The sequence below is a fragment of the Microtus ochrogaster genome, unplaced genomic scaffold (genome assembly GCF_000317375.1).
Source record: "Microtus ochrogaster isolate Prairie Vole_2 unplaced genomic scaffold, MicOch1.0 UNK9, whole genome shotgun sequence".
Lineage (NCBI taxonomy): Eukaryota > Metazoa > Chordata > Mammalia > Rodentia > Cricetidae > Microtus > Microtus ochrogaster.
In genome coordinates this window covers 8,953,989-8,981,143 of record NW_004949107.1, presented here as the reverse complement: position 1 = coordinate 8,981,143, position 27,155 = coordinate 8,953,989, and the positions used below count along the sequence as shown (strand labels likewise).

The 27,155-nt window shown below is 44.5% G+C and overlaps 2 protein-coding genes across 2 annotated transcripts in view; one reads left to right on the top strand and one right to left on the bottom strand.

Moving 5' to 3' along the window:
• Positions 1-563: 563 nt before the first annotated feature.
• Commd1 (copper metabolism domain containing 1) overlaps positions 564-27,155 on the top strand; it is a 105,261-nt gene continuing 78,669 nt past the window's right edge. Inside the window, exon 1 of the mRNA XM_005366470.3 lies at positions 564-782. Within this exon, the coding sequence (XP_005366527.1) occupies positions 606-782 (177 nt within the window). The 5' untranslated portion in view covers positions 564-605. The remainder of the gene's footprint in view (positions 783-27,155) is intronic.
• Positions 7,610-9,162, bottom strand: LOC101983103 (U2 small nuclear ribonucleoprotein auxiliary factor 35 kDa subunit-related protein 1-like). Its single transcript, XM_013353494.2, is given in 2 exon segments — positions 7,610-7,733; positions 7,735-9,162. Coding segments are annotated over 2 exon segments (1,269 nt in total). The 5' UTR covers positions 8,952-9,162; the 3' UTR covers positions 7,610-7,681.

The following is a 27,155-nucleotide window of genomic DNA, read 5'->3' as shown; positions in this document are numbered from 1 at the left end:
CCTGCCTCTGCCTCCCGAGTGCTGGGATTAAAGGCGTGCGCCACCATCGCCCGGCGACAATACGATTTCTTAAATTAGGTCTGAAAAGTCGATAGAAAAAAAATGATTGAGCCATTAATATATTTTACTTACAAAAAATGATTGAGCCAGAACTTTATCCCAGAACTCAGGAGGTAGGGATAGGCAGATATAATAAGTTTCTGTTTCAAAAACAAACAAACAAACAAACATACAAAAAAAAAAACCCAACCCTTTGTGTGGGGTTTCTGCAGACACCACAGCAAACTCTGGAACGAGATACAGCCACCAAAAAGTGACGCTCTTCTTGAGTAGCTCATAGGAGTAATCTCACCAAGCCATCTTTGAGTGCCCTTCGGAGTGAAAAAGGAAACAGCGAAAGCACAGCGACCCAAAGGGAAACTCAACGGATTGGACCGTGATCGAAACAGTGGGTGTGTGTGGCAGAACAAAAGCGAGAACTGCTTATTCCGACTAGTGGAGGAGCCCGGCTTCGCAGCCAGACGGTGCCTTTGCTAGGTGTTACGGCCCATCTCGGCCCCCGTAGCCGAGCCGAGCTCAGCCGCGGGGCGGCAGCCGCCTTGGCCATGGCGGGTGAGCTGGAGGGCTGCAAGCCCCTGAGCGGGCTGCTGAGCGGGCTGGCGCAGAACGCGTTCCACGGAAACTCGAGTATCACCGAGGAGCTGCTGCACAGTCAACTCTATCCGGAAGTGCCGCCGGAGGAGTTCCGCCCCTTCCTGGCGAAGATGAGGGGCATTCTAAAGGTACTGCGGTTAGACCGGGCGGCGTAGCCCCCCTCGCAGCCCCAGACCTGCCTCCCAGCCTCGGGCGCTACCCGGTGCGGCTCCTCCAGAGCCGTGGCGCTCGCTCCGCGACGCTCTTTGCTTTAGGGACGCACACATACCCGCGAACTCTTGGCTTTTTAAGACTTCTCTGTGCCTGTAGTGTAGATAAGTTTCGAGTTTTCTCCGTCCCGGACTTTTGTAAGATTGATGGGTTGCAGCAGAGCGTGGTAGTGCACGCCCTTAATCACTGCACTGGGGAGGCAGAGGCTGGCAGAGAGCTGTGTGAGTTCGAGACCACCTGGTCTACAGAGCGAGTTCCGGGCCAGCCAAGCCAGCCACGGCTACGTAGTGAGACCCTTGTTTGAAGAGAGAGTGAGGGAGCCCTTGACACCTTTCCTGCGTTGTGGTAATGAGGTGGTTAGTGAGATAAGGTTAAATTAGCTGGAGTAAACACCATTAAAGAATCTACTTTATGTGTGAAGAGTGTATTTACCAAATGAACGAAGTTATACATCAGACTGTCTCAAAACTATCAGAGGGAAACATAAAAAAAAAGAAATTTAATTTACAAAAGATTTTTGTTTTATGTGTATGAGTGTGGTGCCTGCACTGTATACATGCTTGTGGAGGCCAGAAGAGGGTGCCAGATCACTTGGAATAGTTGTAGGCCACCCGGTGGGTGCTGAGAACCCACGTCCGGTGCAAGAGTACTAACTGCTGAGCCAAGTCTCTCACCTCCGCCCTGGTTTTGACAAGGGACCTCTCGTAGCCCACCCTGGCCTTGAGCTCGCTGTTTGGCTGAGATGACCTTGAGTTCCTAATTCTCCTGCTTCCACTTTCCAAGCACTAGAATTTCAAGCATCTGCCACCACAGCCTGCTGTGATGTGCATTCGTGTGTGTGTGTGTGTGTGTGTGTGTGTGAAGGCTAGGGGTCAGTACTGGTGTCCTGCACTATCATGCTCCACCTCTCTTTCCAGACACGGGCACTCACTGGACCTGGAACTCCAGAGATCTGCTTGCTTTACTTTGTCCTGCCAGTGCTTGGGTTACAGAAGTAGGGGGCCATGCCCAGCCTTTTTGTGGGTGCTGGAGATCAGAACTAGGTTCTGATTGAGCTATATGGCCAGCTGGTCCCTGGGATTTTTTTTTTTTCAGTAAGATGTTGTAATTACCTGACTAATATATTAAAAGTTATCATTTATACAACCACTATACAGTATATTGTTTTCACTAAGTGTTTAAAATATGTGTATTTTACATTTAAAACATTTTTAGCTGCAACTAGCCACATTTCAAATGGTGAAAGTGGTCACATGTGGCGAATGACCATATTTAGTCTGACTTAGACCCAGATTTAGTCTTAGGAATGCTTCTAGTGTCAGAGTGTAAAGAAAAGAAAAACTAAAAGTAATGTTTTTTTTTTTTTTTTAAACTCATAGTGGGTACCCACCCATTTGGAAGATTAGAACATGGGGCGAAGAAGATGACTCAGTTGGCAAAGGGCTTCCATGCAAGCGTGAAGACCTGAGTCTGTCCTAGAACCCACATAAATGCCAGGGGCCTGTAATCTAGACCCTGGGGAATCAGAGACAGGAGGATCTCTGGGGCTTCCTGGCTAGCCATTCTAACCTAATCATTGAGAGACCCTGCCTTAACAAACAGAGTGAAGGGGCTCTGGTTAACAGCACCTGCTGCTCTTGTAGAGGACCTGATTTGGTTCCTAGCACCCATGTGGCAATTTAGTACAGTCTGTCACTCCAATTCTGGGAGATCCAGCACCCTCTTCTGGTCTTCATGGGCACCAGACACTCACTCACATGCAGGCAAAACACTCGTACACAGAAAATTAAAACTAAATACGTCTTAAACAAAATGAAGTGGTTGGACTAAGGAGATGGCTTATTATGTAAAATGCTTGCTGTGTAAGTGGGAAGGTCTGAGTTGGGATCCTAGCACCCAGGAAAAGCCAGGCATTTTTGTAACCCAGAACTTGTGAGGTGAAAAAAGGCAGATGCTCAGGCCTCACTGATCAGCCAGCCAGCCTAGCCAATGAGTGAGAGACCCTGTGCTAGAATTAGCAAACAAGGCAGAGGGCCAGGGAGAGAGCTTGCAGGGGCCAGCACGTGTTAAGCCTGACAATCTAAATTCAGTTTATGAAACCCACATGGTAGAGAGAGAATTGTGGCAAACTGTTGCTGGCCTGTGTATGCGCGAGCCTGTGCATATGCACGTGTGTGCACATACACACCTATACACACAAGCAGAGAGCCTTTTGCCTCCATATACACACAGATGAGGAAACAAGGTGTCTTAACCGCCTAAAACCACACTATTAAAATTTTGTTTCAATTTAATTTGTTATTAGAAATACTGATGGGAGAATCCCCAGAGAGCTACAGCCAGTTTGATTCTGGAGTGAGTTAGTACCTAGCTTTTGATCTGTTTTTTGTTTTGACAAGCATTTTAGCAGCTGTACATTTTGTTGCTCCTGAAATGGGGATTTTAAATTCCCTGCAGCCCTGACAATCCTGGAGTCCCCTTACTCTGAGAGTGAACTTTCTTCCAGTCTTTAAGAGTGTCCAGAATCCGCTGACCTTGGATCCCTGTTCAGGTGCCAGCCAGTGGCTGGCTGCTTTGCTTTTCTGATCTTCAGGTTGAACCCCAATATCAGTCTCTGGCTTTTATTATTTGTGCTATGTTTGAGTTTAAATGTAGTGATATTTCATTTGTATTTTAATAAATAAAGTTTTCCTGAAGATCAGAGAGTAAAACAGTCACACTGGTCAGCCATACAGACCAGGCAGTGGTGGCACACACTTTTAATCCCAGTTGCCACACTAGTTCACTATAGAAGCCAAGCAGTAGAACGCACGCCTTTAATCCCAGCACTAGAGAGGAATATAAGACGGGAGGAGACAGGTCTTAGCTCAGTCTCATTCTGAGAATTTGTAGAGGCAGGATCACCATTTCAGTCTTAGGAGGCCTGGGCCTCAAGGGCATGTGGTTTCCCATGTGTGGCCTCATCATAGGAACAGGTTCCACAGGCATCATGCCAGGAGGAGACGAGCCCACTGGGTGCTTGCAGATGGGGCAGGTAGGATGGTGACCCCTTCAGGAGGAGGAGTAGAGGGTGGAGCTGGAGGTCTCCTCCCTTGTTGTGGTGCAGCCACTGTTTCATTGGATGTCTTTCACATTCCTGTTATTTCCCACGGCTGCAGTGTCTTCCTCACAGACCGAGTCATGGGTAAGATACACGCTGTGTAATCACAGTAAGCCCCTGCTGCCCTGCCAGATTCCAGTTCCCCCCCCTTAAGACAGGATCTCATTGTATAGTCCAGGCTGGTCCTGAAGTCACAGCGATCTGCCTGTTTCTGCCTTCTGAGTGCTGGGAATAAAGGTGTGCCCCCCTCCCCTCTCTAGCCTCTGGCAGGCTTCTTAAGATGCTATTTTGCTGCTTTTGAACATAGTGATTTTTTTTAGAGTTAGATAAGGGGCAGCATTATGGGATAGTCAAGGCTAAGAGCAGATGTGGGGTAGGAAAAATGTAGACCACGTTCAAGGGATGATAACTAGGCTGGGGATAGCTCGGTAGGTGAAAGAGATTGCTGCAAAGTGTGAGGACCTGGGTTCTAATCCCTAAAACCCACATCAAAACTGCACCTGTAGGGCCTGGATAGGTGGTTCAGCAGGTAAGAGCATTTGTTCTCACAGAGGATCTGGGTTTGGGTCCCAGCACCCAAATGATGGCTCACAACTAGCTGCAATTCCAGTTCCAGAGAATCCAACACCCTCTTCTGGCTTCCTTGGGCACCGTACACCTGAGGTGCTCAGACATACATGCAGGCAAACTACTCATATACGTCAAATAAATCCTTTTTTTAAAAAAGTCTTAAAAACTGGTCATGTAATGTAAGTGTCTACATTTTGAGGAAATGGCAGTGGATACAGAAAATCTCAGAAGCTTGGGGCCATTAGCTGGCATAGAGAGTGGAAAGACAACATCTCAAACTAAGATGATTTCTGTGTGGATACTGTGGCGCACACACATATGTGAGTGTGTATGCACACATCTCTCTCTCTCACACACACACACGCACAAATGGTGAACTGTCCAATCTGGTCATAATTTAGGGTATGGAGTAAGGACTGTTTGGTGGAAAAGTGAAGCACTTACTCTAACTCTGCTCTGAAGCAGGCCATACACTTAACATACAGATGGTAGTAGACGTCATGTCTTTCACCTAGAAAATCATGTTCTGCATAGAAATGGCAGGAGACACAGAGGACAGAACATGAGGAGACGTGGAATTCCTAGTGGGCACTCATTAGTAGTCTCCTTTTCCGATGTGCTGAGGCTTGAACCCAGGATCTTCTACTTGCTAGGTAAGCTGGTAATGCTGAGCTAAACCCAAGCCCGACTCCAGGTAACAGTTTTCTTATTACCAACTACCTGGCAATGTGTGTGTACCATGGCTCGGATTCCTCACTTTCATACTGTTTCCAAATGTTACCTACTATTTTCCTGACATTTGTAGTGCATACTCTTCACTGTGTAGAATGATGTCCTTGTTTGGGACAAGGGCACTCTAGCTTTACCTGTCAATCACAAAGGGCAAACATTTCATCTGCTTATGGATATATAAAGCAGCTCATTCATTCACGCTATGGTGAGTGTGTGTGCGTGTGTGTACACGTGTGCTATGGTGCACATGTGGCGGTCAGAAAACAACTTATAGGAGTCAGTTTTGTCCTTCCACCATGTGGGTCCAGGGAATCAAACGCCCATCTTGGCAGCCTGCACATTTACCCAGTGCTTGCTGGCCCCACCACTACAGTTCTGACTTCTGCGTAGTACCCAAGGAATTGTGAAATTAATAAGGTAGTCATGGCATGTGTACCTGGTGCTCTTGACCACTGAGCCATCTCTCCAGCCAGTATCTATTGTTTTTTTTAATATTTATTTATTTATTTATTATGTATACAATATTCCGTCTGTGTGTGTATGCCTGCAGGCCAGACGAGGGCACCAGACCTCATTACAGATGGTTGTGAGCCATCATGTGGTTGCTGGGAATTGAACTCAGGACCTCTGGAAGAGCAGGCAGTGCTCCTAACCACTGAGCCATCTCTCCAGCCCTCTATTGGTTTTTTTTGAAACAGGGTGTCACCATGTAGCTCACACTGGCCTTGGATTTACAGAGTGTGCTGTGATTAAAGCTGTGGACCACCAGCGACAGCACACTGTCTAATTTCTTCAGCTTACGTTTATAATTTGGTATGAAGAATCAATAATACTATGTGAGTTATAATATACTTACTACCTTGTACATCTGTAAAGAAGGCAGAACTTTATTATATACTTTATTTAATACTTATTTCTGGCATGTGCTAGGCACTTGTTAGACATCTGTAGGACATTCGGATGGGTAGTGCTTGAATGTGCCAGCTGCACTGAAAAGGCAACAGAGTTGGGCACAGTGGTATGTGCCCGCAGTCCTAACTACGGGAAGCTGAGGCAGGAGACTCATGAGCTTGATGGGCAATGCGAAATATCTGTGTGGGGAGAACAGAAAATATAATACTAAGTCAGGGGTGGTGAATTATGGCTGTAGGACTAATCTGGCCTGATGCCCCCATTCTGCTCCTCACTCTTGCCTGTCCTTACTGTTCTGATAGCTTTGTTTGGTGGTACTAGGGGTTATTAAACACATGACCATTGCCAGGGGCATGCTAGGCAAGTGCTCTGCAGCTCAGTACATTCCCCGTTGTTCTGGTTTTGATAAATAAAGTTTTGTTATAACATAACAGGCTCATACAGGGTTTCTCTCTGTAACAGTCCTGGCTGTCCTAGAACTCGCTTGGTAGACCAGGCTTCGAATTCACTGAGATCCATTCACCTATCTCTGCCTCCCAAGTGCTGGGATAAAAGGTATGTGCCACCACACCTGGTGACAATATTATTTGATATTAAAAGCCTAAAGTATTTCTGAACATTTACATAAAGATGCTAACCCTTACCTTAAACATCTAATCTTAAATTCACAATGTCACTATTTGGAAGTGACATGTGTAAATTATGTTTAGAAGTTGGTTATTTGGTAGATAACTAAAAATTTCACTAACTTGTTCTTAAGACTTGAGATCTTTGATTAAAAAAAATAACATCATTATGAGCTGGAGAGATGGCTCAGAGGTTAAAGCACTCATGTGAGTGCACACAGACAGACAGAGACAGACAGACAGACACCCCTTCAAAAAAAGAACTAAGAAAAAAGGTGTAGGCCTTTCATCCTAGCACTTGGAAGGCAGAGGCAGCGGGTGGATCTCTGTGAGTTCAAGGCCAGCCTAGTCTACATAGCAAGTTTCAGCCCAGCCAGGGCTACAGTGGGAGAGCCTGTCTACAAAAACACATAGGGTTTCTGTACTCCTATGTGCTCTTTCTTAGTAAAATATAGATGTAATTTATATTTGGAAATTTTGTTCATATTCATAGGATATAAAATGTTAATAAATTAGTAAGTATAATAAAATATCACAGTTTAATATAATCTTAATTATCACAAGAAAACAACACATGAAACTGTATGGAAAATAACATCAATAACAAAAACTCAACAACATATAAAAGCTAGTTTAAACTGTACGGAAAATAACATCAATAACATGAATTACAACATCAAAAGACTAATAAATAATACCTGGTTCTGTCTCTGTTAAAGCCACAAGACTTTGTAACTTGGCTGGGAATTCGATTGAGTCACCATGCCTTTCCTTCGTAATCAGTTTTGTTTTGAGTGTCTTGGGGTGTCTGAAGGATACCGGGGTTGACTGGTCGGTCTCAGATTCTTGGGCCCAAGTGATGCTGTCTTAGCCTGGCTCAGGACCTGTGGCTCTGGCTTTGTGGGCCTGGACTGTTGTCCTCTTCTCGAACTGTGCCTCTCATGACCCTTTGCTTCCTGTTTGTGAGATTTCTTCCTCCTGTGAGTACTCTTCCTCTCCGACTCCCTGCTTCTCTTGGAGGAGCGGTGTGGGCTAGAGTGGGAGGCCCTTGGCTTGCTGTAGTATTCCTCATGGTGGTCCTTCCTCTCCCTCCTGTCTGAGGAGGTCTTACCAGAGCAGGCAGCCCCAGCTGCCTGGTAGAGGTCTCTGTTAGCTTCTCGAAATTCATTGTTGGGGTTTCTGAACACATGGAGAAAGTTGCAGTGCTTTCCTTTTGGACACTTTTGCATCTCAAATAAACCACAAATTGCAATTTTCCACCGGGTCACTGGGCAGAATTCACACTGGAGCTGTCGTCCTGCGTACCATCTTCCATTAAAGAGAGAGAGGGCTGCTTGGCATTCTTCTTCAGACTGGTACTGAACATACACATTGCCCCGCAGATGAGGTTCCAAGTTGCAGCTCACCTTGAACTGAATCACTTTGCCCACGTTCTTGAACTCGGGCAGCACATCATAGTAGAAGTCCAGGAACTGCTGGTAGGTCTCCTCCTCGCTGTACTCCAGGCTGGCGTCCGAGTCATAATCGTCCCTTCTGCACTGCTCCATTCCGAAGGTCGTAAACATGCTCTTCACCAGGAGCGTGGGACTTGACGCGGGGAAGTCGTGCTTCCGTGAACACCTGTTACCGAATCGGCACGCTCCCGTTTTACTGTAGAAGGGACAACTCGCTCGGTATTTCTCCAGTCTTAATTCCTTGGGTGGTTCTGGGTTCTGCCAAGTGCCATCATTTTCAGCCTGGTCCAGCATCTTCTGCACTGCTTCCTCTCTTTCTCTCTTTTTTTGTAGCTTCTGCTCCTCCTCTTCTCTCTGTTTTTTCTGTTTTTCTTCCCATTCCAACTTTATCTGTCTCTCCTGTTCTTCCCTCCGTTTTCTGGCAGCTTCTTCCTTTTCCTTCTTTATTCTGAACTCTTCTTGTGCCTTCTCCTCCCTAAGCAGCCACTCTTCATGTAATTTCTGTCGCTCCATCTCCAATCTCTCTGTAAGTTGTTCATCAGCAGAAACATCATCGTCCTCCTCCGGGGGGGCTGCAAGGTCCCTCAGTCGAGCCATATTCTGCCTACGTTTCTTGCGTTTCTCCTTCTTAAGGGCAGCCCTGTATTTTTTATGGCCAAGTTTTTCAGGAAACACAGTCTCTTGGGTTGCCATCTTACCACAGAGCCCAGATCCCTTCCCAGATCTCGCGATAATTATCTTTTTCCCCGCGCTGTGGATTGAAAAATCTCACCCACTGCTAAATTGTTCTGCTTTTTAAAGCTGCCTTTCTGAACAGCGAATACAAGCTGGCACTGTCAGACTCAATTGACTTTTTTTTTTTTCCTCACCAGACTAGAGAATTGAGCTGTCTGAGTCACAGCCGTGAGCGCAGTGCACCAGTAGGTGTGTGCGCATGCGCGCAGATGTCAAAGGCCGGCTTGTGGATTGGAATGCGCAGCCCTGCGGCACGCTTCCCTGTGTTTACTTCCGGCTTGTTGAGTCTCCGCCCCCCAGGGGGTTGCTCCCTCCTGTTCGTGAGCCTGGGTGCCGCAGCCCACCCTCCTGGACTCCTTTATGTGGGTGTGCTGATAGAAATGAAGGTCTCATGTTTGTTTGGCAAGGGCTTTAGCAACTTAGCCCTCTCTCCAGCCCGATTCCCTTCTAGAATGGTTTTTTAGCATCGAATGCGTTTTGTTATTTGCAAAACAGTTTGCATTTAATGTGTAATGTTGTGTCTTGGGATATTCACCAGAGAAGACTGCTCGGACATGGGTTTAAGTTTTTATGACAGTTTTTCCGTATAGCCCTGGCTGTCTTGGAATTCTTTCTGGTTCTGAAGACCAGGCTGTTCTCAAACTCACAGAGATCTGCCTGCCACTGTGTTGGAAGCAAGAAGATAGATACTTGTAGTATAGGAAAAGTTGTATTTTACTATGCAGACTGCCATAGCATAAGGTTCGCATTCTAAATTCCTACGGTGTCCCCAGAAGCACAAAAGCCATATCCTGGATTGACATACGTTAGTTGACAAAAACAGCTGGAAGCCACTCTACAGAAACCAAAAAACAAGGTTAGTACATTTAGAGACTTTCCCATAACTAAGAACTTGGAAGGATTAGTTATTTGTTTTCATTTTTGGCAGGTGGTGCTGTCTACATGTTGAGTTTACAGCCTGAATGACACTTCCATCATGGAGTCAGTTGTGCTAAGGTCTGGGGCCTGTTACAGTAGACTTTACTGTTGCTGTATGGTTTGGATAATATAATAAAACATCGATAAAATATGTGAGTTAATTATTTGAGATAGGGTCTCTTTTTTAATTTTTTAAATTTATTTTTGTTCATTTTTTTTCTTTTTTTCTTTTGGTTTTTTGTTCATTTTTAAAAAATTGAGACAGTCTCCAAAGCCACAGAGAAACCCTGTCTCGAAAAACCAAAAAAAAAATAAAAATTGAGACAGTGTTTCTCAGTGTAACAGCTCTGTCTGTCCTAGAGCTCCCTTTGTAGACCAGGCTGCCCTGGAACTCAGGCGTATGCCTGCCTCTGCCTCCCCAATGCTGGGATTAAAGGTGTGCGCCACCACCATTGGTGGGTTTCATCCTTTTTTTTTTAAATATTTATTTATTTATTAGGCAGGGCAGAAGAGGGCAACCATTACAGATGGTTGTGAGCCACCATATGGTTGCTGGGAATTGAACTCAGGACCTTTGGAAGAGCAGGCAATGCTCTTAACCACTGAGCCATCTCTCCAGCCTGGTGGGTTTCCTTCTTTACAGCAAGATGTCCTGGGACTCACTGGGTAGTCCAGGCAGGCCTTGAACTTGCAATGATTTGTTTGCATCTGTCTTTTGAGGGTTGGCGTGACGCAATGTCCTGATCTAAATATGGATTTATAAATTGAAGAGGGCACACCTTTAGGTTTTAGCTATAAGCTGTAGTTTCATTTTTCTACTGTAGGTGGCAGTGGAATATTGGTTTGCTGATATGCTGCAGGACTTCAGACACATACTGCTTAAATGTTTTCTTTTTCTGGAATGTTCTAGTTGGAAAAATGCTTTTGCTCGCTATTCAACATTAAGAATTTTGTGTGCAAAAAGAAATCTAAACATTTGGCTTTGTATTTTGAAATTAGAAATTATTTTTAAAATAAATTTTGTTTCAATGGGACTGTAGAGATGGCTCATTGGTTGAGAGCTCTTATTTCGAGCAGGGTGGTGGTAATGCCTGGCTTCACAAGCACGTGACAAGTACATGCCCACATACAGATTAATAAATTAATGTAGTAGAATTTATTATTTAAAGTGGGGAGTGCGGTGGTGTTAGTGCATGGCTTTAATCCCAGCTCTTGAGAGGCTGAGACAGGTGGATCTCTGTGAGTTCTAGGCCAGCCTGGTCTACAGGGTGAGTTCCAGGTCAGTCAGGGCTACACAGAGAAACCCTGTCTTGAAAAACAAAAAGCAAAACTAAACAAAACAATGAAAAAAAAAAAAACTCTTGTTGCTCTTCAGGAAGATCTAGGTTTGATTCCCAGCACTCAGATGATGCACAATCATCTGAACCGAAGTTTTAGGGGAACAGAGTCCTTCTGGCATCCCCCAAATGGCACACATACACACACACGGGCAAACATTCATACACGTGAAATAAACATCTAAAAACTAAAAAGCAATTGTTCCAACTAATTCTTTCATTTAAAAAAAGTTGCAGAAAAATTTGTATAGCCAGACATAGTGTCTGTACATGTCTGTAGTGTCAGGACTGGGCGGTGGAAGAGGGGGATTGGGAGATCAGGTCATCTTTGACTACAGTCTGTGCTCTCTGATACTTTTTCTGGAACAGAAAAAAAAATACCATCACCAAAATGACAACAAAATCCAAGCAATTTTGGAGAAGTAACAGAGTCTACATTGGGGTCTGTAGGCAGCAGGAAGAGGATGACTTTGGGCTTGAAATGGGCTTTTTGTAAAACCTCAGAGCCCACCCCAGTGACTCACTTCCTCTGACACGGTCACACCTCCTAATTCTTTCAGATAGCGCCACTCCCTGATGACCAAGTATTGAAATTTGTGAGCCTAATGGGCCATTCCCATTTAGACCATCACATCACTCAAGTGCATGTTCTAAAGGCTTGCACCCCAGTCTGATGGGCTGTCAGAGGAGGTGGGCATGCTTGATAATATGGGGCCTAGTTGAAAGAAGCTTCTTTTCAACCCTTGGTATGCACACTCTCTCCTCTCTCTCTCTCTTTTCTCCCTCCCTTTCTCTTTTCTCTTTCTTCCTTCTCTCTCCCTCTCTCTTTCTCTCTCCTCCCACTCTCCCTTCCCTCCTTGCTTGACTATCTTTCATATATTCTATAGTCCCCCCCCGTCCCCCCCCCGGTTTTCAAAGACAGTGTTTCTCTGTTTAGCTCTGGCTGTTCTGGAACTCAACTTGCTCTGTAGACCAGGTTGGCCTCAAACTCACAGAGATCCTTCTGTCTCTGTCTCTGCTGGGATTAAAGGCCTGTACCATCACTCCTGGCAACATGTTTGAATGTTTTATCTGACTGTATGTATATGTGCCACATGTGTGCCCTTAGAAGCCAGGAGAGGGTGTCAGATCTCCTAGAACTGAAGTTACAGATGGATGTGAACCGCCATGTGGGTGCAGAAATCAAGAAGAGTAAGTTCTCCTAACCACTGAATCATCCCTCCAATTCTTTAATAGTCCTTTTAGATCTCTTAAAGTCAACAATAGAGTTGAAGAGATGCTTTTCTATATTTTTATGTTTAAAAACTCTGCAGCAACCCATGCAAATGGTGTGAACGACAGGTGTCAGTGTGATACATTGCCCTATTTTTGTCCTCTAAGGGCAGAATTGGGCACTTAGAACAGAGACTGGATGGCAAAGTCTAAAATATTAATGTCTGCCGGGCGATGGTGGCGCACGCCTTTAATCCTAGCACTCGGGAGGCAGAGGCAGGCGGATCTCTGTGAGTTCGAGACCAGCCTGGTCTACAGAGCTAGTGCCAGGACAGGCTCCAAAGCCACAGAGAAACCCTGTCTCGAAAAACCAAAAAAAAAAAAAAATAAAATAAAATAAAATATTAATGTCTGGCCTTTTTATAAAAAAAAAATGCCCAGAGCCTGCTAAGAATCTTGCAGTTTGAATATACCTCAGTGTGTTGGCAGTTCTACTGTTAATAGGCATCCTGTTTTTGCCTGTACGAGTAGAAGACCTTATATTTTTCTTTCTTTCTTTTTTTGTTTTTTTGAGACAGGGTTTCTCTGTGGCTTTGGAGCCTGTCCTGGAACTAGCTCTTGTAGACCAGGCTGGCCTTGAACTCACAGAGATCCACCTGCCTCTGCATCCCAAGTGGATTGGATTAAAGGCGTGCGCCACCTCCGCCTGCCGACCTTATATTTTTCAAGACAGGATTTTGTTATGTGTCCCAAGATGGCCTTCCTCTTGCTCTGTCATACACACACACACACACACACACACACACACACACACACACACACACACACACACCTCACAGGATGAACCTCAGCTTTAGGGTTGATGGGCTCCAGCCACGCTGCCATATCTGACTCTATTTTGTATGCTCAAATTTGAGCTGTTGTTTTCTCATATTTCTTTTATTGAGCATAAAACCATTTTTGCGTGTTCGTAGAATAGTTTGATGAATGGTACAGCTGATGGTGGCTCTGTGCTTCATGATGGACAGACTGTAACATGGTACCTGTGCCTTCAGGTCTGTTTCTTTTGAATTGTTTTCATAATGAAGTAGTTTTCTTAGCAGCTGCAAAGAAGGTAATTAGATAAATTTATATATCCTCCCTAAAGAGAGATTTTTCTTGTTTTCCCACGATGCTGTGGATCTAACCCAGGGCCTCCTGCATGTGAGGTACATGCTCTACTACTGAACTATACCCCAGAACTCCCAGATTCTATACTTTCCTATCCTTGTCAGACTTTCAAGGCCTTCCTTGTTGCCTGTTTTTGTAGGTTTGCTCTATTCCCAGGTCTACAAACACCTCCAGTGCCTGTCTTGCTTGTCTCTGAATTACTATTGTAGAAAGTCGGAGTTTCTCTTAGTCCCATCATGTGTTGTACCCCCACCCCCACCCCATGCACACAGGGTTTCTCTGTGTAACAAACAGCTCTGCCTGGTCCTGGACTCACTCTGTAGACCAAGCTGGGCTTGAACTTAGAGATCCACCTGCCTCTGCCTCTCAAGTGCTGGAATTAAAGGCATATGTCACCATTGCTTGGCAGTTCTTATTATTGTTATTATTAGTAGGAGGAGGAGGAGGAGGAAGAGGAGAGTAGTCATTTTGAGACAAGTCTCGCAATGTAGCCCGAGCTAGTTTGAAATTGTAGTCCTCCTGCCTCAGCCTCTAGAAGACATGAACCACCAGACCCAGCTTCTCCTAATTCTTTAATGGTTGTTTTAATTCTGCCAGTATACTCAGTACACACATACACATAAAATGAAATAAACATAAAGGACATAAATACTAATTCATGTTCTTTAGTTTATACACACAAATCAAGTATTCTCTCTCGAAGTCTAGAAGTACTGTAGTACTTTTAAAAATGAAGGCGGTTAGGAAGATTCTCTTTCTTATTTAGTAATTATTGTCGGAGACTTTTCTACCTTTAAATGTCCTAGTTAGCAAAAATGTTCATTTGGAGCTTAGAGCTTGCAGGGTCGCTCAGACTGTAATTCCAGCTTCCTGTAGTACTTGGGAGGAGTAGCAGGTGGAGCTCAAGGCCATCCTGGCTTACGTGAAACCCTGTTTCAAAGAACAATGTCAGGCAAAGCAAGTAAAGGCATTTGCTACAAATCCTGCTGATCTGAATCTGTAGAACCCTTTCTGTAAATTGTCCTCTGGCCTCTATGCACCTGTATGCGCAGGTTTCTGCCCCACCCACAGCTCCCAAATAAACACACCAAAGCTTATATTGTTGTTTGTTGGATAGCTCAGGCTTATTACTAATTAGCTCTTACAACTTAAATTAACCCATTTCTGTTAATGTATATATTGCCACATGACTTGTGGCTTTACCTGTCCTCCAGCATGTCTTGCTCTCTCTGTCTTTTCCTGGTGACTCTTCCAGCTCTGCCCTTCTTCATCCCAGCATCCTTAGTTAGGTTGTCCTGCCTATACTGCCTGCCTGGCTACCAGCCAATCAGCTTTTTATTAACAATGAAAGCACTACATATTTACAGTGTACAAAGATTGTTCCACAGCACATGCACAAGCAAAATTAAATGTGAATTAAAAAAAAACTTACATTATATCAAATATGGTTACCTACAACTGTAATTCTAACAGTTGGGAGATGGAGGCCCAGGACCAGGAGTTCAGAGTTACCCTCAGCTATGTAGCTAATTCAGGGCCAGCTCGGGCTGCATGAGACCTTGATTCAAGCGACAAAACAAAAATAAATGACCTTAGCTGCTGGCCAGAAATAACAGTGTCTCCTTTAGGAGAGATCAGCTGAGGACAGGCACATCTGGAGGACAACATTAGAATCAAATTTATTGAATTACAGTTGACTTTATTTTTCATGATGTCTAGGTTAACTGTGAATTAGTTTTAGAATGACTAAAATTATAAATCATTTTGTTGAATAACAGTGTAATTTAATATAATCCTAATGTAATGTTCTGTAATTAGACTTAGGTAATGTGGAAGACAGCAATTTCAAGATATCTAGCCTTGGGAACTTGCTGAAGCAGATATTAAGCTGCTGTTCCTCTTTTTTTTTTTTAAGCTTTATTTTGTGTTCGTTGGTGTTTTGCCTGGATGCATGCCTGTTAGAGTTACAGACAGGTGTGAGCCGCCATGTGGGTGCTGGGAATTGAACTGGGGTCCTCTGGAAGAGCAGCCAGTGCTCTTAACTGAGCCATCTCTTTACCCCTTAAGCTGTTCTTTTAGATATTCACAATGTTGAGATGGGAAAGCTGGTCTGACTAGCGGAGTGGAAGACAGAAGCTACCACCTTTTTTCATTATTAAGTGCAAAGTTCCTTCAACATTCTGTTTGGTTAGAGATAGTCATTCGTAAACCTAATGGTGTATGGCTCAGAACTGGAGTGTTCCTTTTAATCACATGACAAAACAAAATATGGGCTATTTCATTCATTCTTGAATACAAAATTGTGCTAAGTGTGTTAGTCAAATCCTTGTCACGGTCTTGTGGGATAATCTTTTTTGTATACTGTGAAGAAGTGTTACTCTGATTGGCTGTTGAAAAGCTGAGTGGCCCATAGCTAGGCAGGATTTCTAGGCACAGAGGATGCTGGGATAAAGGATGGAGACTGGAGGAGACTTGAAGGAAGCAGGAAAGCAAGGTGGACAATATGTAGATGAGGTAAACAAGCCTTGGGCAGCACACAGATGAATAGAAATGGTTAATTTAAGTCATAAGAACTAGTTAGAAACAAGCCCAAGCTATCGGCCAAACTTTCATAATTAATAAATCTCCATGTAGTGAATTGGGAGCTGGCTGGTGGAGTGGAGAAAGACTCACTACATCTCTGTGATGAAATACCAGAGACAAACAAGGAAAGAGGGTTTGTTTGGGCATCGGGTTTCAGAGTTTTCAGTTCTTGGTTGCTTTCAGATTTGATACAAGATTGAATGTCACAGTGGTGGGAACATATGGTATAGCATCATAGCTCATCTTGTGTTGGACTAGGGGCTGAGAAAGAGGACAAGATACACTTTGAAAAGGCATGGCTCAAGTGAGCTTCTTTCTCTTACCCTGTCTCATGTCTTTTTTTTGAAATTTATTTTATTTTATGTGCATTGGTGTTTTGCCTGCATGTATGTCTGTTTGAAGGTGTTAGATGCCCTGGACCTGGGGATATAGACAATTCCATGTCGGTGGTGGGAATTGAATGCAGGTCCTCTGAAAGAACAGTCAGTTTTCTTAACAGCTGAGCCATCTCTCCATCAGCCTTTCTCATGTCTCAATAGCCCATTTAACTATGACCTCATGAAATATTTGATGAGATTAGTGTCCTTAGGATTTATTCTCTTTCAAAATAATTTATTTTATGTTTAATTGTATGTATATTGTGTCTCTGTGTGTATGAGTATGTGCATATGTGTGCAGGTGCCCATAGATGCTAGAAGCACTGGGTCACCCCGGAACTGGAGTTACCGTGGTTGTCATCTGTCTGATGTGGACTGGGGACTGAACTCAGGTTCTCTGAAGAGCAGTACAAGTTCTTAACTACCCAGCCATCTTTCTAGCACCCTTTCCCTTCTTAATAGTGCCAACAGCTGGAAAAAAAAGCCTTTTGTTGGTGTATTTCATATGTAGACTATAATAGTATATGTTAGGGTATATACTAGAGACCAGTATGGTACTGTGTATTTAACAGAGTCCACAGTGTACCAGAAGACATGAAGTGATGCAAATGGTAAGAATTGAAATCACAATAAAAAGCCTAACAAGTGAGTCGTAGGTTATAGCAACATTTAGGTTGGACTTCTAGGCTAATGAGATGTTCAGTAGGTAATAATAGTACTTGTCTGAGTTTGATCCCACAGACCCACAGAGTGTAGGAGAAAACCAGTTCCTGCAAGTTATTCTCTGACCTCCACACGTGCATGCGTGTACATTCACAAAATATAAAACTATTTTTATAATTATCTTTTTGAGGCCGGTCAGTGGTGGTGCACGCCTTTAATCCCAGCATTTGAGAAGTAGAGATAGGCAGACCTCTGTGAATTCGAGGCCAGCCTGTTCTACAGAGCGAGTTCCAGGACAGCCAGGGCTACACAGAGAAACCCTGTCTCAAAAAACCAAAAAAAAAAAAAAAAATCTTTTTGGGGGTGTACATGGCTTTACCCACAGAACCATTTTATTGGCCCTAAATTTTTAAATTTTTATCTTTGTTTGTGTGTATATTACGTGTGTTTGCATATGTGTGTGTGAATATCATAGCACATACATGGAGGGTAGAGGACAGCCTCAAGTGTTGGTCCAGGTCTTCTACCTTGTTTGAGACAGGGTCTCACTCCTGCGTGCTTCCAAGGGTTCTCCTGCCTTTGCCCTCTGTCTCACCACACGCTACTTGGGTGCTGTGGTTTGAACCTGTTTGTTTGTTTTGGATTTTTCAAGACAGGGTTTCTCCGTAGCTTTTGGTTCCTGTCCTGGAACTAGCTCTTGTAGACCAGGCTGCCCTCGAACTCACCAGAGATCCTCCTGCCTCTGCCTCCCGAGTTCTGGGATTAAAGGCGTGTGTCACTACCGCCTGGCTTTGAACCTGTTTTTACACCTGTGTAGCAAGCATTTTACTCACCGGCTCTCTGTCCTTGAAGATGAAACTTTGGGACACTTGTGTGCCGTGGTAGCTGAGTAGAGGTCTCTATCATTCTGTTTTTATCAATAAAGACTTGGGAGCCAGATTCTGGGGTGAAAACCTGCTAACTCAGAGAGGCAGGGAAAGCACCCGACCGCTTCTTCCCCTGCCTTCCTCCCAGAAAGAGGCCTTTCTCCTGTGTTTTCTCAAGCAAAGCTCCTCCAACCAGATATCCCTCTCTTCTCTTTCTTCTGTGTGTGTCTTTCTACCCTCCTGACTTCCTCTTATTCTATGGTTGTTTCCTGTCAATTGGTCGCTTGTGCCTCCTCTTGACATAAGGTTGACTTTATTTAATCCTCTTTATAGTAATCAAGCAGAAGGCTTGATTAGAGGTATGTGCTAGGACTGAGCCACACCACAGCTAGACACAGGTTTTTCCAGTAAATAATGCAATCTCGGGGTTCACAGTGTGATCAAATGTCCTGCAACAGAGGTCAGAGGAGAACTTTCTGGAGTAGATTCTCTCCTTTACCTTTGGTCAGGTCATCAGGCATGGGCAGCAAGTGCTTTTACTTGCTGAGTTGGCTTATTGGTTCCTGACGACAAAATTTTGACAAAATAGGAGGTTCTACCTGCATGGGGAACAGCATTAATACTTAAGATGGAATAGTGTAGCGAGCTCAGGGACATCAAGGTCATAATGAAACAAGTAAGATAGGAGTTGCTAAAAGGGATCTGGTTACCGAGGACATTCTACCCATGGCATCTCATTACTGAAGACATTCTACCAATGGCATCTGATTACCGAGGACATTCTACCATAGCATCTGATTACTGAGGACAGTCCACCAATGGCATCTGAGGACATTCTTCCAATGGCATCTGATTACCCAGGACTTTCTACCAATGGCATCTGATTACCCAGGACATTCTTCCAAAGGCATCTGATTACCCAGGACACTCTACCAATGGCATCTGACTATCAAGAACGTTCTACCACTGACATCGGGTTTTGTTTTGTGAGGAAGAAGGAGCTAGGGAAAAGTTTAAATTGGGCACGTAGCAAAAATTCACATTTATAAGAGACTTTTTGAGGATCTCTATGAGTTCGAGGCCAGCCTGGTCTATAGAGCAAGTTCCAGGACAGCCAGAGCTGTTATACAGAGAAGGTCTGTCTGGACAAAAACAAAAACAAAACAAAGAGAGAGACTTTTTTGAGTAATGTGAGCCATGACTGTTTTGAACATAGATCCATGGTATTTCAGATGGGTTTACTTACTGCTAGGAGACAGGCTGGTCTACTTACTTCAGCATTAGATACGCTTAGATTTAATTCCCAACTTTCTTAGCCAACTATAAAAATTTTTGTCTTAGGAGAAATGGTGACAAGTGGCAGAGGATGCAGTGGTGCCCAGTCTGGCTCCTTTTGAGCACCATTACATACATAGCTTACCTTTTGAGCACCATTACATACATAGCTTACCTTTTGAGCACCATACATACATAGCTTACCTTTTGAGCACCATTACATACATAGCTTACCTTTTGAGCACCATTACATACATAGCTTACCTTTTGCTACGAGAATTCTCCAGCTGTGACAGATTCCAGCGTCGGGTGTCTGCCTCAGCCTCCTCGGTCTCGGGAAGCTCATTTTCATGCCCCCTCTGATTTTTAAAGTCAGAAGTATTTTGAAAATCACAATCTTATACTGGAATGGCTTTTGTTGTTGGTGGCAGATTTTTGTCTGGTTGTTTTTTTTTAAAGATTTATTTACAAAGAAACCCTGTCTCGAAAAAACCAAAAAAAAAATTATTATGTATACAACATTCTACCTGCATGTATGCCTGCACACCAGAAGAGGGTACCAGATTTCATCATAGATGGTTGTGAGCCACCATATGGTTGCTGGGAATTGAACTCAGGACCTCTGGAAGAGCAGCCAGTGCTCTTAACCTCTGAGCCATCTCTCCAGCCCTGTCTGATTGTTTTGAGAGAGGTCTCTGGAACTCACTCTGTAGACCAGTGTGGCTTCAAACTCACAGAGATCCTCCTGCCTCTGCCTCCCGAGTGCTGGGATTAAGAGTCCACTATCACACATAGTGACTTAAAAAGATTGATTTATTTATATCTGGTGTGTGTGTGTAAGAGAGTCTATATGTGCCATGCATGTGCAGGTGCTCATAGGAGCCTCAGGGTGTCAGAGTTCTTGGAGCTGGGATAACAGAAGTTGTGAACTGTCTGATATGATACTGGGAACTGAACTCTGGTCTTCTACAAGAGCAGTAAGCAGTCTTAACCACTGAGCCATCTCTCCGGTTCCCTGTAATGACTTAAAAATATCAAAACTGGAACTACTGAGATAGCTCAGCGGGTAAAAGTACTTGCTGTGCAAGCTTGATATCCTGAGTTCCAGCCCAGAACCCATGGAAGAAAGTCAGAAAGCGTGGTGGTGTGCATACGTCATACCAGGGCTCCTGCCTGCAGCAAGATGGGGTATCCAGCAGAGCAGGGACAAGAGAGCCTTCTCACTGAGGTGGAAGGAGAGAACCAAGTCCCAAGAGTTGTCTTCTGACCTCCATATGTCCACCGTGATGTGTATGCCCTACCCTCACACTGATAGCAACAGTCAAATTAAAAAGAAGTGGCCCACAGGTATCAAGGTTGGTTAATATGAATTTACCAGCCCTGCCATTTACCGAGGTCCTGGTGTAAGATAATGGACACTGGCTGCAGTGGGCAGCACAGAGCTGCAGGTGCGGCACAGAAAGCCCCCAACATGGTTTCCTTCTTGTAGTTTGCTGGCTTTGTGCTTCTTCCTGTCCTTCTGTGAGTTTATACTCTTGTCTACCAAATTCACTTAGAGCAGATGGTAAATATGTGGAAGTCACGGACTGATTAATCATTTTAGGTCTGTTTCTAATTGAGGTAAGCTTAATAATTGCTTTTAGTTTCTTTCTTTTTTTAATTTTTTTAAAAAATATTTATTTATTTATTATGTATACAATATTCTGTGTGCGTGTATGCCTGCAGGCCAGAAGAGGGCACCAGACCTCATTACAAATGGTTGTGAGCCACCATGTGGTTGTTGGGAATTGAACTCAGGACCTTTGGAAGAGCAGGCAATGCTCTTAACCACTGAGCCATCTCTCCAGCCCTAGTTTTTCATTATAAACTGGCCCATTTTTTGAGGTTGGGTCTGTCGGTGTGGCTTAGCCAGCCTGGAGCTTTCTGTGTAGCGCAGGCTGGTCTGGGTGCTCTCCCCACAGCTGTGCGTCACTCCTTCCAGCTGTGAACAGTCTTCAGTCACTACTTCCAGCTGTGAACAGTCTTCAGTCACTACTTCCCGCTGTGAACAGTCTTCAGCCAACAAGTTCGACATTCTTCAGAGTCAGATAATCAGAATGTGTTGGATGCTCTCATGCTGAAGGTTGAAGTGCCGTTCTGAATCGACAGTGTTCTTTGTAAAAAGAATAAGCAAACAGTACAGACTGGACATGCTTACGCTTTGGTACTGGTTTGTCCTATTTATTTTGGCTCTGCTACAGAGGTCAGATCTAGGGAGACAACTGTGCCTTGCTCACTTCAAAGATAAGACTAAGATTTGTTGTGGCCGGTGTTCCTTGGTATGCAAACTGATGGACTGTCTTTCTCTCTCCTGATAAGTAAGATCACAGGAGCACATTGCTGTTACTTCTTAAAAAGAGTAAGTAGACTTCTCCTTTTTAGACAGGGTCTCATTATACAGCCTCGGCCTTCCTAGAACTCACAGAGATCTGCCAGCCTTTGCCTGTGAATGCTGGTGTTAAAGAGGTACACCACTGTGCCCGGCTAGACTATTTTTGGCAGCAGTTTAGGCCTTTTCCACTATCAATATGCCACTTGTATATTTATTATAATAAGTGAAACTAAGATTGTTCGTCAAAGTCCATGTTCACTTTGAGGTTTACACTTGGTGCTGTACGTTCTATGGATTTTGTCAGGTGTATGGTGAGATGTTCCCCCCATAGGATTATACAGGGTAGTCTCACGACCTTCATAATTGCATAATTGGTTGTGCTCTGTGTGTGCATCCCCTTCCCTTCCTCCCTCCCCCTCTGCCTTGAAGCCACAGATCTCTTTATTGTCTTCCCGTTTTTACCTTTTCTAGGATGACCTAATAGTTGGAACCATGCAGTGTGCAATGTTTTCAGACTGGCTTCTTTCAGTTAGTAATAGTCGCTCTGTAGCCTTTAATGCCATGATAGCCCATGATATTCCATTGTCTGAGAGCTGGGGATTTAGCTCAGTAGTAGAAAGCCTGGGCTTGATCCCAAGAATAAAAACCAAACAAACAAGTGAACAAACCAATTCCATTCTCTGGCGCTAAGACATCTTGGTCCCTTAGAAGTTTTGGTAACCAAGATAAAGCTGTAAGCATTCTTGTGCAGGTTGTGTGTGGACAGGAGTTTCAGCTCATTTGGGTGAATGCCAGGGAAGGCATTGGCTTGAACGGGCAGTCAGAAGCTGCCTTTTGTAAGAAGCTGCCAAACTGTCTTCCAAAGCAGTTGTACTGCTTTTGCAAAGAGAATTTTCATGCTTCCACATTCTCCTCAGCTTTTGGTGGACTTTGTTATGGATCCTGGCCATTGGAGCTTGTGAATTGGTCTTAAATTTTGATTTGATGACTTTTTCTTAGAGTCCTAGAGACTACTTGCCTTTGTGCAATAATTATTTATTTAATATATTTTTTTTGACACAGATAGTACATTTATTCATTTATCCAGAATAAGGTTTAATTTGCAAGTGCCTAAGATGTGAATTTTTATGTGTTTAAATGTGTATTAGTCGGAGTTCTCTAGAGCCACAGAATTTATGGGATGAATCTGTGTGCGTGCGTGCGTGCGTGCGTGTGTGTGTGTGTGTGTGTGTGTGTGTGTGTGTGTGTGTTTATGGGGTTTATTGGGATGACTTACAGGCTGCAGTCCAGCTAACCCAACAGTGGCTAGCTGTGAATGGCAAGTGCAATAATGCATAGTTGTTCAGCCCACAAGGCTGGGCGTCTCAGCTGGTCTGTACACGTTGGACTGTACACGCTGGTCTGTGCACGCTGGTCTGTGCGTGCTGGACTGTGCACGCTGGACTGTGCGCGCTGGACTGTGCACGCTGGTCTGTGCGCGCTGGACTGTGCACGCTGGTCTGTGCGCGCTGGTCTGTGCACGCTGGTCTGTACATACTGGTCTGTACGTGCACATGTGCGCGCTGGACTGTACATGCTAGACTGTACACACTGGACTTCTGAGAAGCAGGCTCCAGTGCCAGTGAGGAAATGAATGTGTTGTCAAGGAGAGGGCAAGCCAGTGAAGAAAGAATAGACCTCTGTCTTCCATTGCCCTTATAGAAACTTCCAGCAGCAGGTGTGGTCCAGATTAAGTGTGCCTGCCTTCCTGACTCAAGATTTGGATTAAAGTGAGTTGTCTTCCTGTGTCAAGCTCTGTAACTTAAGTGTGCCCTCGAATTTTGGGTTGTGGTTTATTCCAGATATAGTCGTTGACAACCAAGAATAGCCGTCACAAAATGTTTATGTGGTTTGAAACTATGTACGTGTTATAATTGTAATTATCATCTCAAGTAGACACCAGGTGGAGGGGAGCTAAAGTGACGTGGGCACGAGATTGATCTTCATTAGCATTATAGTGTTTGTGGTAAGAGAGAGGTTGGCCAGAACTGTTGAAGTGGCTCATATTTGACTTGATGTTAGGTAGAATCCAGAGTGTTTTTGAAGTCTGTGTGATATTTGCTTCTGTTACCATAGTCACAGAATTTTATATTTGGTCATGTTAAGTAATAGGTTTGATCATATTCAAGCACATGGGCAGGTTGAGAAGAACTTGGACGTGGGCTGTATTGAGGTTTACAGACTGTATGCTTATGGCATGAATAACGCCTAAAACACCACAGCTTACCATGGTTTGTAAATCACATGGTTTCAGAATGTGTGGTGCTGTGAATGAGAATGGTCCGTAGGCTCCTAGATTGGAATGCTTGGTCCCCAGGGGAGGCGTGTCACTGGGGTGAGATGGAGGTTTCAGAAAGCGCATTCCAAGCCCAGAGTCCCTGCTGCCTGTGGATCTGGATGTAGAATTCTCAGCTACTTCTCTAGCACCATGCCTGCCTGCATGCGGCCATGTTCCTCATTGATGGAGGAAGGTCATTGGTTAATTAAATAAAGAAGCTGCTTGCCCTGATAGGTTAAAACAGGAGGGAGGAGTAAACAGAGCAGAATGCTGGGAGGAAGAGGAAGTGAGGTCAGACTCGACAGCTCTCCTCTCGGGGGCAGATGCCTCAGAGAGACACGATGCTCCACTCTTGCGGGCAGAGGCGAGAGCTCTGCTCTCTGAGGCACACGCGATGAAGTTCCGACCCAGGATGGACGTAGGCTAGAATCTTCCCGGTAAGCGCACCTTGGGGTGCTACACACAGATGATTAGAAATGGGCTAGTCCAGGTGCGAGAGTTAGCCGAGAAAAGGGCTGGAGCTAAAGAGCCAAGCAGTGATTGAAAGAATGCGGTGTCCGTGTAATTATTTCGGGTAAAGCTAGCCGGGCACAGCCCCGCCGCTCATATTACTACACCTCATCATGATGATAATGGACTGAACCTCTGAAACTGTAAGCAAGCCCCAGCTAAACGCTTTCCTTTATAATAGAGTTGCCATTGTCATGGTGTCTCACCACAGCAATAGAACAGTTATCAAGACATAATGATAGCTCAAAATTCTTTAACATTTATTTTGATTTTATATGCACGGATGCTTTGGCAGTATGTGTGTCCACAGCACATGCATCTCTGGTGTAGTGTAGGTCAGACATGGACGTTGCCCCGGACTGGAGTTCCACGCTATCGTGAGTCATGATGTGGGTGCTGGGCATCAGACCTGGCTCTCTCTTAGCCAGTGCTCTTAAGTGCTGAGCCGCCTCTTCAGCCCCGATAGCTTAAAAAATTTAAATTACAGGATGGGCAAAATGGCTTAGTGGTTAAGAACATTTGCTGTCAAACTTGGTGAGCTGAGTTTGCTCCCTGAAGCCCACGTGGCGGCAGGAGGGAACTGACTGACTCTGGCAGGTTGTGCTCGGATATCCACATACGCACAGACAACAACTAATAAATGTCAAAAATTCTAAAGCTACAGTTTATTTGTATTCTTTTAGTTCCTTTGAGATTTATAAAAATTCTCTTTAATTGTGGTTTGTTTGTTTTATTCTCTCATGCACAGTAAGAATATGATATGAGCCTGGAGGTGGTGGCACACGCTTTTACTCCCGGCACTTGGGAGGCAGAGGCAGGCAGATCTCTATGAGTTCAAGGCCAGCCTGGTCTACAGAGTGAGTTCCAGGACAGTCAGACAGCCAGGGCTGTTAAACAGAAAAGCCCTGTCGGAAGAAAAGAAAAGAATACATTATGAGTGGAGTGTGGTGCTACACTGCTGTGCTCCCAGCACTGAGGAAGCGGAAACAGAAGGGTCGGGAGTTCAAGGGAGTTCTAGCCTACTCTGGGATACGTGAGACCTTGTCTCAAAAATGAAAACAAAACAAACCCAATATAATTGGAAAACAAATCTTTCATGGGTATAGTGGTACATCTCTATAAACCCAACATTTGTGAGGCTGAGGCAGGAGGATTTCAAGTTTGAGCCAGTCTGAGTTACAGAGTGAGCCTCTTTCAAAATAACAACAAAACAAAAAGATCGCTGACATACTAGGTCAGCGTCCTGGCTGGTGTTCAACTTGTCAACTTGATGCAACCTAAGAATCATCTGGGAGAAGGAACTTCAGTTGAGAACATGCCTCCCTCACGTTGGCCTGTGGGCAAGTCTGTAGTATTTTCCTGATTAATGATTGATGTGGGAGGACCAGACCAGTGTGGGCAGTGCCAAGTCTGGGCAGGTGGAGCTGTTGTATAAGGAAGCAGGCTGAGCAGGCCATGGGGAGCAAGCCGGTATACAGTGTTCCTCCATGGCCCTGCTTCAGCTCCTGCCTCAGCTAACTTACTGAGGAACAGCTGTAAACTGAAGTCTCTCTTCCCTGCACCGCTTCTGGTTGGTGTTTATCTCAGCATAGATCCCAGTCAGCAATGGAAGAGGTCTTGTTGCAGGATAAGAGATCCCAGGTTAGGATTTGAAATGGAAGCTACGGGTATTTAAGAACTTCATTGAGGAAGAACTGAGGGGAGTGCCCAGAGGTGAGGATTGCCACCTGCTTTTCTTAGTGCCTCAGAATCCTGCCACTTAAAAGCCAGGTGAAGGTGGCACATGCCTTTAAGGGAGAGGTGGGAAGATCAGGAGCTGAAGCTTATCCTCAACTAAATAACAAATTCAAGACCAGCCTGGGCTATGGGAAACCTTGTCTCAAAAAGAGAGGAAAAAAAGAAGGTTCTTTCCTTGTACAGGAGAACTTTTGCATAGATGGTAGAAGAGGGGAGAAGATTATCGGCTCTCCTTATTCTAGAAGCTCAGATGAGGTCATACAGGCTTTATGATGCTCAGCTTTGGAGAAGGGGCAGTGATACTAGCAAATATCAACAAGTATTTTTAGGATATTCACAGCAAACTCTTCATAGGGCACATTGTATTTGTCCTGGTAAATCATGATGGATTTATTTATTAAAATTCTTTTTAGATTTATTTTGTATCTATGAACATTTTTCCTGCATGTGTGTATGTGTACTATGTACCTGGTACCATTGGAAGTCAGAAGGGGCGGGTGTTTGATCCCCTGGAACTGGAGTTACAGGTGACTGTGAGCTACCGTGTGGATGCTGGGTTCTTTGAAAGAGCAACATGTGCTCTTGACTGCTGAGCTATCTATCCTCATCATGGATTTGTTTTATTTGTTTTTTGAGACATCCTTGCTATATAAACTGGGCCTCCTTCAAACTCTTAGAGATCACTGTGTCTGCCTCTTGAGTACTGAGACTAGAGGTGTGCACCAGCATGCCTGCCTTGAGTGCTGGGACTAGAGGTGTGCACCACCATGCCTGACTGCCTTGAGTGCTGGGACTAGAGGTGTGCACCACCATGCCTGACTGCCTT